The 20,847-nt window shown below is 37.2% G+C and overlaps 1 protein-coding gene across 4 annotated transcripts in view; it reads right to left on the bottom strand.

The window, feature by feature from the left end:
* Positions 1-10,222: 10,222 nt before the first annotated feature.
* The window catches only part of LOC143340968 (uncharacterized), a 35,590-nt gene continuing 24,965 nt past the window's right edge, over positions 10,223-20,847 (bottom strand). The window contains exons 12-13 of one of the 4 annotated variants that reach the window (XR_013079534.1): positions 15,970-18,605; positions 10,223-15,724 (exon numbers count right to left, since the gene is read on the bottom strand). Coding sequence is in view for 1 of the 4 variants with exons in the window: in XM_076763440.1 (XP_076619555.1) it covers positions 18,451-18,605 (155 nt within the window). In the remaining 3 variants the exon portion in view is untranslated. Of the gene's footprint in view, positions 18,606-20,847 lie in introns of all 4 variants that reach the window. The other 3 variants (XR_013079535.1, XR_013079536.1, XM_076763440.1) reach the window with 3 other exon arrangements.

Here is a 20,847-nt window from a genome sequence, read left to right as displayed (position 1 = left end):
GAATATTGGAAGAGGCTTGCAACTGTAGGAAAGAAATTTCTAAATTGATCTTTGTGAAGCCTAATGATCGCGATACTTGTTCAAAGTACATTAGAGTTCCGGTTATTAGTACATTCCGGATAACGGGAATATTTATCTCGACTATTATTTGGTAAATGTTATGGATTATATTTCACACAAACAAAGAAGTCAAAGCAGTGACATCGATACTAAGCAGTTGACGAATAAAGCGTAGGAATTTTATATATTTTATTTTTTAGTAATTGGTCGTATTATTACATTGTCCATGGTTGTGATTATTAAAAGTCAAAAAAGAATTTTTAAGAAAAATCGACCGCAGGTCGGTAGAGAAATTTTTCGACGAAAAAAAAAATTTCAAATCATTTTAAAAAAATTATTTTTAGCTAGGGGGGTTAATTACTATCATTTTTGGTGAATAGACATACCCCCGAAATCCTACGCACTTTCGAGAAAAAAATTCCTGACCGAAAATATAATGTCTGACCAGACGTTGATTCGTTCCCCTGAAATTTCATGCATATGTTTAAAACAGCATAACTCCTGAGCAGATTGGAGGATTTTAATGTTTGAAAAGGCAAACTAAGCGTATTTTGATGGAGAATATGTGGAAACTCCAAAAATATTGTAAAAGTTGCTCCTTAACCCCGTAAAGTGAGAAAAACCCCATAAAAATGGTCCAATTTTCAAAGAGCCATAACTGCTACAATAATAAACGTATCTCGTTGAAATTTAATAGGGAAGTAGAGCTTATAGATATCTACAAAAAAGTATTACACAACTTTTCTATAGAGCGTCAAACAAAATTACTAAAAATGAAAAACGAATTTTTAAGAAAAATTGACAGGGGGTAGGTGCCGAAATTTTTCGGCGAAATTGAAAAATTTCAAATCATTCTGAAAAAATTATTTCTGGTTCCGGGGGTCAATTGCAATCATTTTTGGTGAATACACATACCCCCTAAATGCTACGCACTTTCGAGACAAAAATTCTTTTCCAAAAATGTAATTTGTGGCCAGAAATGTTTCTGTAATTTAATTTTCTGTCTCACTTCCTGTTGTGTTAATTTTTCATTTATTTCGATATTGCATTCTCTATACAAAAATAAAGATGCCTACAGAAAATATAAAAATACGTGTCCTTTTACAGCCACATGAAGACTAACGTGTTTATGAGGAAGCATGAACGAAGGGATAGCACAAATTAATTCAAATCGTTTTCAAAAAAGTAATGAAATGCAAAAAGGTTCAATCATCGGTGTCTAACATACCCAAATTTAATTTTTTCAAAATTGAATCAAGCTTAAAAAATTGTTTCTTTCTCTGAATCGACGAGACTTTAACGATCAAGCAACGCAAGAATTTAATTTATTTCTGAATTTAAAGTTCTAAAATCTAGAGACAGTGGGATTATTCGAAAGTGGGGGCCACCGTACCCTTTTCCACCTAACACTTTTTCCACTACACTTTAAATCCGAATTATTATTTTCCACTCGTAAGAAACCCGATTAAAGTATCGGGCGGAGTAGCTGAATTGTTTCTATCGCCAGAGACTCATCATTAGAATTCCGTGGCCACGAAGACATGTCTACTCGTTACGATCCTCAACGGGGGCGCACGTAACGAGTAACGAAGAACAGAATATCAAGGCGAGCTATTTTTCGTTCCTTTGATCTTTCCGCGACTGAACACGTCAGGAGAAGACCTGGATATGTAATTAATTCGCGTGTCACCTAAGGTCTTTCGAGAAAATAAAAAGAATACGATAGTTCGCGACTGTGTCAAAATTGGGTTGCGTGGCTATTCAGTCGCTTTGATGTAATCAACGAAAACTGTAGCTTGTTCGGGGCTGAATTTATTTGCATTTATTATAGATTTATGTAAGAACACCGGTGATAATATATTCAAGTATTGTGCTAAGCGGAGGGTAAGTGAACGACGCCAATGAAAGTAATTTGTGATAAAAAAGAAAATAAAACGTTCGATTCTGTTCGATTCTAGAAGCCATTTTGTAAAATCTTATTTTATTTATTCAATGGTGGTCTTTACATTTGTGATTATAAATAACAGGGTCAAGTCTGGATGAATTTTCAGTGAAAAAACCTCGTCAATTAATTATATTTAGTTAGGGACACCTAAATAAAATATAATTAATAACGTGTTGCTTTCTCTTCTCTCACGAATTACTTCTTCCTAATAACGTGGTGTCGACTGTATTAATAAACAACACTCCATTAGAATAGAAGATCCCCAAATGTGTTCCCACAGGTCAACAGCCATTTTCTATTCGCTCCTGTATTATAAACCGTGTTATTCGAGGCACCCTCGAAGAAAAAATCCACCACGTCCATCTTTCACCGAAATTCTCAAAACTCGAAACAGAAATATATAATTCCAATATTAATTTTTCAACCCCCTTCCGTTTACCAGGACTCTTTCTCCCATTTGGTGGAGTCCTGAACCCTGAACCCTGAACCCTGTTTTCACCCTGTATACCTAGTTTTACCCCCATCTTTGGGGTGCTTCTGACAAAATTTCGTGCAACACAATAGGGGCAATGAAAAGGGATTCGAAACACGAGCGGTGGTGTGCATCGTTTGGTATTTACGCCCTTCGGTGTCAATAGCTGCGCAATCATCGAACGTCAGGATGGCAAAACAGAGAAAACGGGGGATGATTACCGCAGGATGACGAGGGAGGGCGAGGGGGGGAGGAAACGTCACCGATGACGAGGAAGAGGAAGCGAAAGAAGCGAGAAGAAGAAAGGGTCCTGCGGGTCTCTCTTCTCCTCTGGCTCTCGCCTCCCTTCTCGAGGGTGACTCTCAGAGACGTTAACTACCGTGCTATTTGAAGACATCGTCGTCGACCGACGGGACACGCCGCTCGATATATCGATCCTCGAAAATTGTGCCGCGAATAGAATGCTACGTGTCGCGGCGCTCGTGCATCTCGTCGAGTGGCCGCTCTTCGAGAGGGTATACATATATGCACGCATGGGCGCGCGCGCCAATCACACACACAGACACACGCACGAGACACACGTAGATGACAACGGTTCCCCAAATTGCATACACGTGCACACGAACACGAGGAAAAGCGTTCGAGAGTGTGCCCACACAACGGACACTACGAGCTAAGAGGATGCTTTCCGACATCGTCCAACAATGGCGCTATTAGGCGCGAAGGAATCTATTTAAAATAATAATTATCGGTTAATTGGTTCGGGGTGTAATTTGGTTGGTTCCTTCGGGGCAGGGGGAAAAATTAAATCGTTTGTTTCGACGTTTCGGGCTCGAGTCGAGGGCCTTCTTCAGGGACAAAAGAGGTTTCTTACTTTGGAGAAGTTATCGTCGACGAGATATAGCTAATTCGGGTTTGTGGAATGTTGCGTGGAGTTGAGGATAGTTAAAGTTAATTGGGGGAATGGAAGGTAATTTTCAAACTGACAGAGTTAATGATCGATACAAAGATTCGATAGTAATGTGCAAAGAGATCGTTTGGAAGCGTTAAACTATTGGTACGAATGAAAGGAACTTTGTTTATAGGATTAAGAAACATAGTAGTAACGATTATGAAAGCAGAGATAGTTTGTCAGAAGATATAAGAAGACTACAAATAATAAAATTCCTCTAAGTGAACCTGGGTTTATTTGTAAAAAATTGAGAGATTTTAAGGACTCGAAAATCCCACCCCTAGAGATGGACCATGAAAAGTTTGGATATTTTATAAATTTTCAAGCTAAAATTTTTAATTTGTTTAATTAACTTAATCACGCTATTAAATTTTACTTTTTGGTAGTCGAAATACGTAACAAACATTGTCATTAAAATGGTGTCACCGATAAATGCCATTATCAGTCGAAGAAAACTGGAACCAATGTTCCACTTCGAAGCCTCGCTTCTTCACTACACGGCGCGTGAAAAAGAAGTCTCCGGGCATTCTCATTAGTAGCGTCATAATTAATAATATTAGTGTCCTCGAACAACTTGATATTTCACGTAGAATATTTGTTCGAAAGGAGATATAATAATAATTTTAGAGAAATATGTATAAGTAGAATGACGCAATCTAGAACTTCAAATGTGGATCAAAGAAAAATTCCACATTAAATGGGTTTTCCACTACAGTAGTGCAAACTATAAAATGAACCAATTAATCATGAAGACACGAAGCTATGTGTGATATATAATTTTTTTTGCAGTGAACATCCCCCAAAGTTTGAAACCAATTTACTTGCAATTTATTCAAAATTATAGCTACAAACATTGATTAATAAGACTTGCAAAAGGGTTAATGTTGAGTGTTAAAAACGACAATTTCGATAACGAAAGACCAGAAAATTAATTACACTGGAGTCGATACTGACTTTGTGCAATTTAAAACGTTTTTGCAGTTCCAATAAAAATCTTTCTAAATAAGTACTTTGATTTTCAAAGTTGAAAATAGTACACGAGACAAAGTTTGAGACAATTTTTCTACAACCGTTAATTACATTTTAAACGCTCCTCAGGGAGAAGTTACGAGGTTAATGTAATAATACTTTCTCAGGGTGAATGTATTTACTTTTACCTTGACCTCGTGACATTACCTTGAGAATGATAAGAACGAATTCCTTTTCCCTTCACTGATTCTAAGTCGTAGTATCGACCAGTCTCTTTGAAAAGCACGTTTCCACAATGCCTTTCTAATTGTCAAGTACTGGATGCGATATGGCAACACATTGGCGTAGACGTCACGTGAGGATTCCGACGACAGAAAAATCATCAAGAAAATGATAAATAATATCCGTATCTATTCAATATTGCTCACGTTACTAATCTTTTTATTTACGACATTACTATAAGTTATTTTATTCTTAAGCAGACTGCAATTTTCTGCCATAATACTTGCTCTTTTCATTTTAAACTCTTCGATGGAAGTGGGTGCAAGTCGAGGGTAGTTCCAGCGTTACCTAGCCTTGAAATCTCCAATTTAAAATATTTATTCGTTATTTATAGATAAGATTTGACTAGCTCTGTTACGGGTGAAATGTTTAACAGTTTGTTTCGAGGGAACGCGAGCAACCGATAGGGGTGGTTCGATGGCGTCCGAATAGACAACCGAATATTATCCAAAGAGCCGTGATAGGCACTTCTCACTTCTGGAAATACCGCAGACATCATCCTCGCGTGGGGGCTCGTGGTAACGAACCATCGAGAGCAGCTTCTTTTTACCTCGACAATCAGGTCATTGGGCCTGCAACACCACTGGGAATAGCAGAATGCCGTGAACCACTCGAACCGCTCCTTCAGCAATCCATTTCTCGGCTCTTTCCTTTCTAGCGGCAGCCAGCCGCAGTATCGACGTCAGTACTACGAAAAATGACGTCACGAGACGCATCGAAATATATCAGATCATCCTTGTAAGCATGTAACGCGAAATTCTTACACTTTTCGTCGATCTAACCATCCAATTACGAATAATCCGTACGCCATTTTGTTTTATTTCCACAAAGTCGTCCGGCTGCTTCGTCCTCTTGTTATAAAAATCCCTTTCCTTTGCTCGTGGATGACCACACTTCTCTTCAAATTACTAAGTCTTCATTGGTATTTTTTTATTTTAACAAATGTAAACACTGTTCTCAGATGTCCTCGACATTTGTTCAAATTACAATATGAAAGGTGTAATATGAAATATTCCTGGTAACTCGTATTTTACAGCATTTTTAAGTTGTTCACAATTTTTCAAATATTAGGGCTCATCCAGTAGTAAACAATAAGTTCAAAGTACCACCATGACGTCCAACGTGTTAATTCTTTTCAAATTTTGAGGGGTTCTTTGAGAATTTTCTTAGAGAATTTTAAACAATAAGTTCAAAGTACCACCATGGCGTCCAACGTGTTAATTATTTTCAAATTTGTATTGTATTGATTGTAAATCTTTCTTTGTTTACATCTTCTCGAAGAACAGTTATACTTGCATCCAATATCCTGTGTCCAAACTTTCTGCCCTAATTTTTTAGTTCTCGAAAACGATAAGAAAAAACTTTAAACGCAAATAATTAAATCGAGTTACTCGATGTCGTTTTTCACAATCTGTTGCGTTAGTTTTGTACCCCGTTTTGACGCGAACGATTTTAAAATTGTTAATTCTCATTTTCTGCCTCAGCGGACAATTGTGCTGTAGATTGTCACCTTTTTTTTCGTACTGGGTTAAGGTCCCAGATAACAAAAAGAAATTATCGCGACAAGATCATCGTATTATCGAATTTAAAGATCTATATTTGACGCGCTGGAGGGGGGAAGGAGCGCGGGGAGGAACGTTTAAAAAATCGAACTCGTCTCAAGTGCCCGGAGTGTTGTCAGCTTCTCTTCGATCACCAGCAACGAAGCATTTACGTCAAAGACTCTGTGACGTCACTCGACCACCAAGAATCTCTGTTAATCGTTAAATATTACCAAGTTTTTGTTTTTAAGGGGACGTTCGTTCACGAAATTAAAAATTACCACAAACAACACCATTCTATGCGTTAGAATGTTAAACCTGCCCTTCGAATCTGCACTTTTGACGTCCTTGCTTGCTATTTTTACTAGTTTTGTGATTATCGAGTTGCTACCATAGATGATCCAAATCTAAAATCGAAGCATTTGACATTAGTAAAATCAAGGAATTTAATATTTTTCATATTTTTAAAATCACTCAACCGAATTATCGAAATAATATTTCGTTCTCCTGCGTCACGGTTTAAGAAGCGCGTATCTAACGTCATAAAAATTAACGAAGGCCCACTTTGGCACGACGATCCAAAATTAATTCTTCTCGGTCCGTGTACGCCATTAACTATCAATTAAGCAGCCGGAAAAGCACTTCAATTATCAATTAGAATCCCAGTCGGCGCTGAAGGGGTGCATAATTAAAAGAAAGAAGAGTCACGAACGTCAAAACAGAATGAATTGCATAAGAGATCAATATGTCGAGCTCGCAACACGATGCTTCGCTCATTGAGTGCCCCGCGGTCTCTATTTATAGGACAAGACACATTTTATATTTCAAAAGATAATAGACACGACGGCATTATTGCTGAAAGAAGTCACGTTATAATTAGAAACGACGTCAGAACGTCAAAACTGTTACCGCCTCTCAAACGTATCGCGATAAAAAGTATTCAAACAAACCGTCGACGTAGAACTTTTCTTCAAACTTAACCTACCCTTAAACAATCACCAACCCATTCTCGAATCCACCTACGAAGATTATTCGACATTCCCGTTAAACTATAGTAATGAATAATTTAGGGTGATACTTCTCAAACTTTGAGTTTTCCGATTAGATTTTGATGAAAAATTATTGGCCCCTATTTTTTTTAAACGAAGAACGTGTGACTGTGACTGTTTGATGATACTTTTGGTTTGACGCGAATTGCGTAGATTTGAGTTGTCTGAGATATGGTTTCAATGAAATGGTAACTCAATGATCAGAAAATGTAATTTGACCTCCTCAAACCATCTCAAACCATCTCAACAATTCTCGTTAAACTATAGTAATGAATAATTCAGGGTGATACTTCTCAAACTTCGAGTTTTCTGATTAGATCTTGGTGAAAAATTATTAGCCCTTATTTTTTTTTTAACGATTAACGTGTGAATGTGACTGTTTGATGATGTTACTTTTGGTTTGACTCGAATTGCGTGGATTTGAGTTGTCTGAGGTGTGGTTTCAATGAAATGGTGACTCAATGATCAGAAAATGTAATTTGACCACTTCAAACCACCTCAAACCATCTCAACAATTCTCGTTAATCTATAATATAGATTCTCAAACTTCGAGTTTTCTGATTAAACTTTGATATCAAATTATTAGCTATTTTTTTCTAACGAAGAACGTGTGACTCTGACTGTTTGACGCGAATTGCGTGGATTTGAGTTGTCTGAGATGTGGTTTCAATAAAATGATAATTCAATGATCGATCAGAAAATGTAACTTGACCAATTCAAACCATCTCAAACCATCTCAAACGTGATTTAACCAATATTATAATTCGCGCGTAATGGCATCGAATGTTATATCGCGATAGAAAACCGTTTCAACCCTTCGATCGTCTTTTAGTTTCCTAGTATTACTGTCAAACGTGGTTCGGTGACGAAACCGATCGATGGGGGATGGCAATCTGGCGATCAATCTCGCGGCGTGGCCAAACGAAATTAGGGAAAACGGCCGGTGGAAGATCCTGTGGGAAGGGTGGTATGTACACGATGACACACGCCGCGGTGGTGTTTTTGCGAACGTCAGCTGAGGTACTCCTGGGCCGAGGCACGTCGAGAAGTACGGGCTGGCGTGGAGGGACACGGCTACCGACTTAGCTTGCCGTGTAGAAGCGTTTCGAGGTAGCTGGAGACGATGCACGATAAGCACGCCCGTTCCTCTTTCTTCTGACCTCACGCCGTTTTCATCCCCGTTGCGGCCCGACCGAGCCAAACCCCACCCCCCACCGGCCGCCTGCCTATTATTTTCGACCGATTGCCAATTGTCGTGCAACTGCCGACGTAGGTGCTACTCCTCGACGAATTCCGGTTCGTCGCGACCGGGAAACAGGACCCTTGGAACCGTCGCCAGGATCGTCATTCGACCTTGTGATTTTCGACTCTGACATACACCCTTTTCTCTTTCTTTTTTTTTAAATTCGTCGTTGCATCGATATCGCTGGTGTTCGTTCTACGTTGTGTGAGTTTCGCGAACGATATTATCAATTTGGAGTACAGTAGTCCTCCGTACGCTTAGAGCATACGGAAATGGCGACGAAGAATATTCTATCAGGTTGTGTTAAGTTTTATGACGTTAGAAGTTCAATAAAATACTTGTTATTTTGTCAAATTTAGGAGTATTAGGGTTCATCTATTGTAAGTGTTTTAACCACAGCAGTAAATGTGTTAACTGATCTTAAACATTTCCCGGAGCGTTCATATTAGAATGATTCTCTGACGCAAGAACGGATATCGTGTCGAAGAAATTGTAAAAAATTATGTAACGATTAAACGCCTCTTTTCTTCGGTTAAAATTATACCAAAACAGGTTTCGTTCGCTGTTTTCTTTGCATGTTGTATTTTTTGGAATCTCGTTAACCTTATATTTTCGTTTTTTAATATATGAAGCCACTCCTCTGTACAATGTAGAAAATGAGTTATAAAATATACAGTAATTGTATAAAATCAACATTCTTATTGCTGTAGAATGCCAAGAAGCTAAAACATAGCTTACCTCCTCTTCGTCCTACATTTATCGAATGAAGAACAAACGATTATATAATTTTAATTTCCGTATTTAATTAAATTATAATTGAATAGTCTTCCATTGTGATTCAAACGATACAAAATGCATAGATTCGAAAGTATTGAAATATACAGGTTACATATACATATGAAACGAGCAACGCAAGATTGGAAATATTTACGAAATTAATAAAAACAGATTTGATGAAAAGAAAGATCGATTCCACGATCGAACAAATAGTCTCTACTCACCGATGACGCGCAAGATCACCCCGTTACCTCGAGATTTCGAGGTCGATCACGTCCTCGTCCCAGAAATCCAGGGATGAGGATGCACTCTCCGTTTATTCCCCGGAAAATGGCATACTCGGCTACTTGAATTAATTATTTCGTTGCGTCAAACATTTGACATTTTTTTAACACAGTAACTACTAACCGACGCGTTTACGTTCCACATTACGAAGACGGTTTAAACAATTACTCGCCTAATTAATCCTTTCCGTAAAGGGTCCGTCAAAGTATCGTGCAAAATAATCTCTGTGTCATTTGAAGCTTGCACCATAATGGAAATATAAAATGGTGTGCAATTTTGCATTAAATCTTGAAACGTAAGGGGATACTGAAAAAGAAATAAAGGTAATTTATTCGTATGAAATCAAGAAATAAAAAACATATTAAAATTATTTTATCTTCGATCAATTTTATGATATGAAATTGTACGATAAATGGTTCTTGGTTTGCAAAGCAATTTTGAAGAAACATCAAATTCGAAAAGTAATATTGACAATTCGATTAATATATATCAATTTTCAGAAAAAATTAACTAACAAAACCTGTGGAGATTTCAGCAAAAATAACAACGATTAGATATGTATTTTAACTGATTTATGTTCGAGGATGAACGAGTTTACCAAATCGGGTGAAACCTGAAAAAGTGAGAGGAAACGAACAGACAATAAATTCAAGCACACAACAACCCTGTTCAGCCTTAAGATTTTATAAAACAATCATTTGCGCGCAATACAATCAGTTCGTTTAATTAAACTCATCGCAAATTCGACACCCTTAAAATTTAGAACGAAACCAAATACAATGCTTCCAGATTTGATCATCCGTATGTGCTCTTACAATTATTAAATTATACGTAAACAATGAAAATTGCCCCCGTACAAATAGTATCGTGTTTGATTAAACTGCTTCTGTATTTTAGAACGAAATTACGAATGGTTGTCGGAGTTGTCGCTCAAATTCTGCTCCTCCATCGCTCGTTATTTTTTTCATTTTTTTTTTTTTTTTCTTTATAACAATATCAAGCGATTTCAGTTTGCAAACGTTGAAAGCTGGACATCTCCACAAACATCGAGCGTGATTGTGTCTTACGCATTGTACTGTTACAAAATATACACAATCCTTCCAGACGCTGTACACGATATTGTTTTTGACGATCATTAGTCGAAGAAAAATTTTCTTACGACACGAATCGGTTGAATTAAAATTTTTTTGTTAATTCCAGGGTGTAATTAGGGTCTGAAAGGATTAATAGGTAAACCATGAAATACAGCAATAGTGCTAATAAATGAGTATGATACAAAGAAATGCGTGTAACGTCTTCGATGATCGTTCCCGACCACATAAACTGAAAAATTAACTGTACAAACGGAAACCCCGTACTTTTTTCAGCACTTTTTCACTCTGCTAATTTGTTTATCGTGTATCCAATATCGAACAGAGTAAATTTTAATTGGGATCCAGAGTTATTTCGGTTTTGATTCTTATCGTTTGCGCACTTTATTGTTTTTCGTTTAACCCATTTGCATAGCAAATGTTGAACAGTGGTGAGAAGAAATCGCTAAAACATTAAGTTCGTAACGTTTTTCAAAATGCTCGTACTTGGATTCGATAAAAATAAATTTCAGGATATATTTTATACTTTTTCGTATTATGCAAATGGGTTAAGAACGCTGTCGATCGTTATTCGATACAACGAAAGGCAACATTTGTGGGTAACGAGAAGGCTCAAATTACGCTCGATACCGTTTCGTAATGATTAACTTCGAAGCATTTTTTAATGTTGTTAGTATGAATCCACTTTCTGGCAACGCAAAAATTTATATTAGTTACTTTATTTTCGTACAGAGTGGACTGAATATCATGATACACTTTGACAAGAGGATGACGCTTCGCGTTATAAAATAAATCAAAATGGCGGAATACAATTTATTGCGTCATCTAGATGAACCAACTTTGAAAATAAAAACGCAAAACTTGAACTGTGATTAAGAACGAATGTTGTCAAAGCATTATAAAACTTTCGTAGCAATGGGAATTTTCAACTGGATAAATTAGGAGCTACATAATAGTCACTCTATATAATTCTAAGTAGAATTAACGTAACATTAAGCAATCATTGTAGTAACACTTTGTGAATATAAACGTATGAATTAATACAAATTACATAGTATAAATGTCTTTAAAATATACGTTACTTAAACTATACGTATACGAAAAGAAAGTAATTTATTTATTTCAACACATTTCTTTTTAAAGTAATCGACCTATCCTCCTCAGTTGTGCCCACAATTTTCAGTCCAGAAGAATTTTACGAACCCTCCAGTAAGTTTCTGTAAAACGAAACTGTTGCAATTTTTAGCACCTTTTTGTGGGGGTGTCGGGATAAAGAAACGAGAAAGGTGTTAGACCAAAAATAACATTCGTTCCATCCGCGCCATCTTGTACGTGAAACGCAATCGATCGATCAGAATAATAACAAATGTCGAGCAATTATTCGCAGATAATTTTACTGCAAAAAGAAAATTTCGTAACGTTCCTGATTCTCTTTTACCCCAACATAATTGTATCGCATAGAACACGCATTTATACCGAAGTCAAAAGAGTAATCAACAATTTAAAGATCGACCCTTTACGCTTGTACGTACCTTAACTCTAAAACAGAAAAATTCATATTACGACATTGATAACATTCGAAATAATTATTACGAAGTAAAATCAAAATAATATGGTTCCTCGAGATTATTAGGAATCTCCGCCATATTGGAAAGTATCGTTTGATTTCGATCCAACAAATTCGACGCTATCTTTCAAATCTAAAAGGCATCGTTCGATATATAGTTTCTGGTCGATATATTTCATGGAATAGGAAATGCCAAGCGCAAAGGATCCAAAATGGTGGCGCGTAATCAGTCACGGAATACTCTGAGCGGGAACTTATCTGAGAAACGTTTGTATAAGACTCCTTAAAGTTTCTACGATAATTAGGTATAGACTTCGATCGATTTTCGACAGCATGTTTATGCGATCTGGATTAATACACGCCTCGCGATATAATAAAGTAATTATCCATAAGATGATTATCGTGTGACTAATGTGCATCGCGTATCGGAGCTTGCGAACTCGCTTTATCCCTATAAAAATGAATCCTTAACGGTGACGTTAGAAAATAAAAGGTAGAAAAATATATGCATACACCGCTTTACCGTTTCTCTGATCCTGCGCCGCGTGGAGATCCAACGGAAATCTTCTCGATCACGCACGCTTGGCCACACGGATACAACTCGTACAGTAAAATTCATCGAAACCGTGGTAAAAGGGGAATGCGAATTTAAAATCTCTACAAACGCTTTCTTTTTTTTTTTTTTTATAATATTCTACGCGATCCTCTTTAATCTTCAAATTTCCATCCTTCTATGCTCCTTCTCCACGTAGCACTGGCCTCGATGCAAGATGGACTCCCGATTATCTGTTTTTTTAGACTCTACGTTCTGTTTGTACTTTACGTTATCTACTATTCCTAATAATTGAACCGTCCTTGGTAATATTGCTCTCAAATATTCATAAATAAAAAAAAAAATACAAAAATTGATTGAAAACGTTAATTCCGTTTACACTGATAGTAGAAGCTCTTAGGCGCTTCACTAACGTTACTGTGCACTTCCGAGAATGCTTTAGTACTAGATCAGTACTCTGATGCAAGATACAATGGTACAAAATACTTTAATATCGATACAACATCCTAGTATCTATAGAATGATTATTATTCGTTGGAAGAAATATAATGAAGCAACTTAATTTGTCACTATAGTTCGATTCAAGCAAATTGAGACTTCAAGGTCACCGAGGTAACCTAACCTCGTGTCAGAGTTGGACAAAATTTTATTCGAACGAATACTTTTAAAACTATTAATGTTTAGGAATTCCAAGGTTGTAGATAATAAATTTCTTCGTAAATCTCAGATGTTCACTATATCTCTTCCATGCTCAGACCTTTGACACTAAAACCACAACCAAGCGTTAAAATTCTTAATCGAAAGAACACTACTCATACCTGGAACGGCTCAAACAGCACAAACATGAAAAACTACGATTTGTATTACACGAAGAGAATCGAAACGATCCCACGATTTAATTCGTCCATCAAAGCGGATAACGCGGAGTCTATCGTATTAAAACATTGCACAGATTCTTCCCAAACGGAGAGCACCACTTTCGTTCGCGATTCTCAGGTAATAACGTCTACGCAGCTACGTTCGAATAAAAAATTTCGCTCGTTAATTGGCCCGATCGAGCGCTGCTCACCCGCAAACAGTCGACGGTTCGCGTCTCTACGACTCCCAAGCGAAAATTAAACAAATTCGTATTAACATTTTCGGAGCCAGCACTCGAAGGTCACGCGCAATTTAGTACTTCGTGCTACTTTTGCTTTCTCGAGTCCGGAAGACGCAGATCGCGAGCACGATTACTGAATTTTCTTTTTCTACTACTTACGACTCTGGAAATAAGCTGCCGCCGGAGAACGCCCACGTCGACCAATCGAGTCTCCGGCCCAGGTAAATTTGCGCAGCTACGTCCTTAGTTCAGGGAGGCCATCTTTAAATTTCCACCTTACCCCGACACTTCAATTGTCCTTGTTCTGCGTCGATAGTCATTCGAACGATTCTACTCCGACGATCAGAATGTTCAACTGAGTCCCGAAGGAGTGGGGAGAAGCCAGCGTGACGTAGAGGGCCTGGTACCGCGTTGGAGTAGTGGGAGAAGCAACGGGCCAATAGAAACAGCTACGTCGTGGTCCCCGCGTTACGGAGCCTTCCCCCACTCCTCGACAATGGGACTTTTTCTGGCTACACTGATCGACTGCTTGATACTGAATGGGTACAGGTGCGAATTTCTGGCCTCCCTGGTTCCTACCCTGTGTACACCTGCGCATGAACGTACACGAGATTATGTCACTTTTCGTCGTCCTCGTTTTCGTACAATTGATTTCGTCCTTTTGGGATCTGGGGGACTCGAGCGCCTCGTCGAGATTAACTCTGGAGCAGGGATTATGGCTTCGTAAACCTTAAAGAAATACAAAAACGCAAGTATGAACTCTATACAAAAATACCGATACATCTATTTACCATTTTTTATATTTTATGTACGATTCTCGAGATTTGTTTTAAACGGAGACCTAAAACCAGGACTATTTTCTCATTTGTAATCTCTATTTTTATGATATATTAAGTCCCTGCTCTGAGGAAATCTGACGCGCCTCACGTCGGATTAAAATCAAGATGGCCGCCCAGAATTACTGGCTGGGTAATATAAAACAGGAGAAATAGGAATAGTAAGTGTAAGAGTAGCAAGAATGGAACTAGTAAAATTAGGCAAATTTTTATTCAAATAACTATTCAACTTTTGAAAAGGATTGTTCTGATAATGTTCAACCACGACTGGAAGTATTACGCATAGAAATAGGAACAAAGTTAGGCATTATTCGAATTGTTTCGAATAAATTTTCAGTCAGATGCTTACAAAACGTTTATTCTTGATATTTATCCGTTAACTGATTAAAATTTTGCCCAACTCCGAATAGAAACGGTAGGATAAAGTAGTATGAGCGAGAATAGAGAAACTGGGAGTAGAAAGGGAGTGACTTTGAGCGGCCAGTTGAGTTCGATCCGACTGTATTCGCCCTAATAGCACGTTTCCAAGTGTTACCCGTGCATTCTCGATGCACATGTTCTCGCTATCGTGTATTTGGCTCGATTGTACAAAAGTGTGGTCACAAAAGGACCGAGGAATCGGCACACAGAGAAAGACTCGTCGATCTTTCGCCCTCGTGGCGTCTCGTACCACGCATTCTCCGCGATCTATCGCACAGCAACTCGTTTCATTCGTATAAACTGATTTCCCTCGTACAAACGTGCGACTGCGCTTTGCCCTTTTCGTTTCTCTTTATTATAAAACGTCATGATTTCCTTCCTCAGACACAGGAAATTGGTCGTCAAACTGATACGAGAGGCAGTCATTAAGCGAGTCCTTTCCTTCTTTGTTAGAAAATCATCGATTAGAATCGAAATATACGTGTTACGTTAGAAAGCGAATATATTTAAATAAAGGAAAAATAAACCGTGTTAAGATTTATACAGAACGTTGCGAAAGTATTCGAATGCTCGAAGTGAAAATCTGTAACAAACAAAATACGTAAGGTGCTTTGAAATTATGAAAATTGTTTCACAACTGTCAGATATTGGTAAAAAAAAAAGTTTGAAGAAATTTTATAACTCCTGCAATACTCGGATTAATAATACGTTCTTCTGACCAAACTGTATCTGAATTTAGCGAATAGAGAAAAGTATTTCGAAATTTTCGACAAGATTTCGAATGCTTTCGCGACACGCTGTACGTAGAAGTTTTTAGCGTAGACTTACGTGAAAGATTTTCGGTGGAAAATATTTATACGAATGCGATCCCGTACACTGCGTGCGGCAAACGCACATTGGCGTCCGACGAACCTGGCAAATTTGTTATAACGGTAGGTGCTCCGCACGCGGCGTATGGCCAATGTCCTTAGTGCCACAGAAGTAAAACTTGTTTATAAAAAAGAGGTGTTATGACTGCAACTCGTACTATGGCATGAAATTAGAATCAAACAATAATCATAGTACTAATTGTCTTCCTCGTATAAAGACCAAGATAAAAAAAAAGAAGAAAGAAGAAATGCATCGATTAAAAGATTAAAGAACGTTAAGCTTCGTAATAAGCAGCAAGTCTCGCTATAGTAATATAACAATCGAAATCTCGCGCTTACGCTTAAAGAGTATAAAATGCAATTTTTTTTTTTTTTTTACCATGGAAGTAGAATATTTTACATTCGTCACTCGGTGATTACCAAAAAACTACGTAAATACGAAGATACGATTAAAAACGATCGGTTATCATGCGTAATTACCCTTACAATATAAAATTTTCCAAAAAGGAAAGAAAAATATTCAGCAATCTTATCACCTCGCGTGTAGGTATTCTAGTACAGCGTACCATTTGAGACAGAAAGATAGTTCAATGCCACTGACTTTGTACAATCCCAAAGCGTCGCGACGCCACGTCGTAACATCCGTCGCCGTTAGAGAAAAAACTGGAAAAATCATTCGACCGTGTTCTCCCTATGCTCCATTTACCGGGATTACCGTACAAGAATAGAACATGTTGCACATAGAAAAGTTCAATTGCGTTAAAAAAAGTTAAATTACAAAGATAGTAACTTCTCTTTTTCGATCTTTCGAACGTCCCATTACGCTCTTATTCGAACGTCCTCTAGAATCAAATTCGTTTCGACACTTTAAAGAAATCAGTAGACTCGCTAAATCAGTACAAAATTTATATCAAAATTTCTGGAATAAGTTCTTTCCGTGTTTCGTAAATAAAAATCGATCCACCCACACCGTCCCCTAATATGTTTCTTTCGTTAATAACTTTTAACGCTGATCGTTTTTAAAAGTTACGACTATAAATTACAGCCAGCAAAATTGACAGAATGTCAGACGTTATGTTTCTTAGGAAGCTTTGCAAACACTAAACGAACGAACATTAAATGTCTGGATTAGGATCCTTTATTCTAACAAGGGACTTATAACGAAACATTAAACTTTGTTTACGTATGCATACGTATTGATGAGATTGCACATTATTAAAGTATTCCAGAAAATATTGCTCAGTTTACTTCCTGCCATTTTTAAATTCACAACTCATTTGAAAGCTTGTTTTTGTGTTGGTTATAAAAATATATATTGCATTTTCATTGTTCGTTTCGTTCATTCTTAAAATAAGTTGCGATAATATCAAAATTTTGGTGCTTTTCCACTATTATTAGAATCAAAACTATAACTCTGTGGTTAAAACTATTATTCATCTATATTTTTGAACAGGAGATGATTTAACAATGTTGACGACGTAGAAAATCAAAGTTTTTCATATTCTCACGCACTTTTAAGGTGCAACAAAGTAATCAAGAAGAACAGCTTGCAGTTTTAAGAAAGATTAGCTTGGAAAAAGGAGAGAAACAATACTGTATTGTCAAAATTGTAATGTTGAACTATTATTATTGAATTATTGAAATAATTGTTGAAACTTTCATTGAAATAAACCCTGTCTTTACTCGTTTTATCCTGGAATGATATAGTCAATTAATTCGTGGGACACTTAATGGGTTAATAAATTAATATTTTCTGGAACACACCGACGCGTATACACTTTAAGATGTCACGTAAACATCGTCGTATTGACTTAGTTTTCGATATTTTTTCGGCTTCACATACGATATGGATCATTCAGCCGAAAAACGACCGATAAATAATTTCGATTTTAAGTCCCTCGATTCAATTCAACTTCCCTTAAAAGTTACGGCTCCCGAAATCGAAAAGAACTTATTCCGACGACGTAATATTTTCACAGCAGTCGGTCAACACCGTACAAATCCTTACTAGAAAAAAAGAGAAAAAAAAGAGAAGAGAAAATTTAGTAAGTAAACATTACTTTCTCCTAACCGTAAGGCAATCGTTCGTGAAACGGAACCTGGAACAAATAACAGCTTTTCTATCCGACGCTAACGACAGAAACAGTCTTCCAAAACAGAAAATATAATTTCCAAGCGTTTTCGTCGTCTATCCCCATCCGGAAAAATGTTTTTGTCATCTTGCGTTCCCCGTCGTGATCCCCATCGAAATGGTCGAGATAAAAAAGAATTTTCTCGTGAGAAACAAGCTCAGGAAATGGCACAGTGATTTCTCGCGAGTCCTTTGCCGATTGAGCATCAAGTCGGAATTGCGTGCAGCGGCACAGAGCCTGGCGGGTGTCCTGATTTACCTGAGACAGCGCAGCCATTTTGGTAACAGGGCCGCGCATCTCAAGTAATCTCAAATGGAGCCGCTACTATCACCAGGAAAAACCATCATGTTTTCAGCACCATATGAGGGCGTCGGTGAGCTTCTTGCGTCGAGAGAAGCCCTGCTCGCCGAGCTAAAGCTACTGGAACTCAGATCCTCGTAACTGGCGACCGATTGACTGCCACCTGCAACAAACAAAACGATTTTTACGTCTTTACGTCACGCGTGGTTGTCAAACTTCTGTAGGTAGTCTGGTCTAAAAATCGCAAACTCACACTTTTCCATTGAATATCGATTTAAACAAAATTACTATTACTGTTACTATTTATTGTTAATATTGTGTCGGAATATGTGGAAAAAATAGCTGTTTCAAGGGATTTTATTGACAGAAATCTGAGACTTTACTAGGCAATAACAATGAAAGTTCTTAACACTAAACCTACCACGACCGGGTTTGACCGGTTTTTTGTAAAAAACTGAACAAAATTTGGCGTCAAATTTTGGTTAGGTTCCTATGTAAATAGGAAATATATAGCAAAGATGAAAGTAGAGAATCTTCAGTTTCCACTGTCTAACAACGCGTATTAAAAATTGTTAAACTTTAGACGCGTGCAGTTCCGAAACTACTAGTGTTTTATTAATAATTAAGCCACTGTTAGCAGCGGCAAGGCCTCCCCTTTAAAGTGGTTTTTGGTTTTTGTCGATCCGACTTTTCGTTTCGGAGATATCGCAATTTTAATGAAAGCGTAATTTCTTTAAAATTCCGCTATGGCTCTTCCCGTGTTAAAACAGCCTACTAACGCGTATTGAAATTACTAAAACTTTAATTACGTGCAGTTTCGAAACTACTAGTGTTTTATTAATTATTAAACCACTGTTAGCAGCGGCAAGGCCTCCCCTTTAAAGTGGTTTTTGGTTTTTGACGATCCGACTTTCCGTTTCGGAGATATCGCAATTTATGTAAAAGGTAATTTTTTCAATTCGACTATCTCTGTCTTCGTCTAGCCGAGTCGGACCTCCTTGTCGCACGTGCGTGGTGCTGACCTACCCCGCGTACGTGACTCTCGTGACCCAGTTTCGAGCGTAGTATTTCCAAGAATTTACTACGCACTGTTTACTACTGTCACGCGCGCGTGATGAATGAACTCGCGCGAACGCAACAAAAACGTAAACAAACTTCAGACCCTCGTATCTCCGTAACTAGCCACCGCATCGACTTGAAACTAAAATCGCTATATCTCCGGAACTAATTGAGCTATCGACTCGTACAAACGCTCATTTTAAAGGGCATTTCATCCTCTATCCAATGGCTATACCTGTTACTATAATTTTTGCTATCTTCTATGTTTATTTTCACATTTACTTTGACGCTACATACCCAAAGAAGTTTTAGCAATTCCTATTGATCATAAGACTGTTTTATGCGATAAAAATGGATTATAAATTGTTTATTTAATTAAAAATGAATTTAAATTTGTATACAGGACGTTAGCGTAATTACTGTGCCATTTTTTCAGAATTAACTACAGTATCGACTTCAAACAAAATTCGTTTTCATGGATGCTTTTATCTTCTATTCAATGAAAATTAAAGAATTTCTACGTGGTTTGTAAATTTTCTGTATGAAGTTAAAGTATTAAATATGCACGTTTAGAGTAAAATTATTAAATATTTTTATGTAGACTTTTAAAATGCACACTTTAAGGAAAAATATGCGTAAAAGTGAAAGATATTTTACGAATGAATTTCAAAACAACTTTCTATACATATAATGCTAAAATTAGAAGTACGTCAGGAATGAGTATATACGAAGTGTCGGTAGGTTTAGTGTTAATATGCAAAGTTAATTCTAGGTCATACGCACTGTAGAGAATCATACGTATTTTAAACGCGTACAAAGTTTCAATCGATGAACTACGTCTTGAGAACAAGTATGTCAATATGTAAATCGGCTAATTTAATAACAAAATGTCGATTGTTTTCCGAAGTTTTAAACCAGATTACCCGGTCAATTACTGCCAACGCTGAGGAATAATTTGAAATAGATTCGATAGAAACTATAATTTCGAATCGTTGGTCGGTAACTTGTAATAATAAAATAAAATGTTACTCTATTGTTTCCTGAAACCAACGATATACACACAGAATAATAATAATGGGGCACAAGATTGCAGATGGAAGATGCTTTAGCACTAAGCCCGCAGCTTTTGGCGTAATTCAATATCGCAAGAGCCAATCGATTGGTTAACATTTACAAACTAGAATAAATAACTTAATACAATACAGAACAGTTAATACATTGTTTCAATAATTTGTTAATGTACGAAGCGACAAATGCAGAAGCATCGTGGTGTCAAACAGTTAATATATTTTAATGCGTTTGAAAAAAAATAAAATTGTTTTTCTTCTATGTACTACAGATAACGA

The sequence above is a fragment of the Colletes latitarsis genome, chromosome 4, assembly GCF_051014445.1.
Source record: "Colletes latitarsis isolate SP2378_abdomen chromosome 4, iyColLati1, whole genome shotgun sequence".
Taxonomy (NCBI): Eukaryota; Metazoa; Arthropoda; class Insecta; order Hymenoptera; family Colletidae; genus Colletes; species Colletes latitarsis.
The sequence above is the reverse complement of the archived record's forward strand: the minus strand, read 5'-3'. Positions and strand labels throughout refer to the sequence as shown.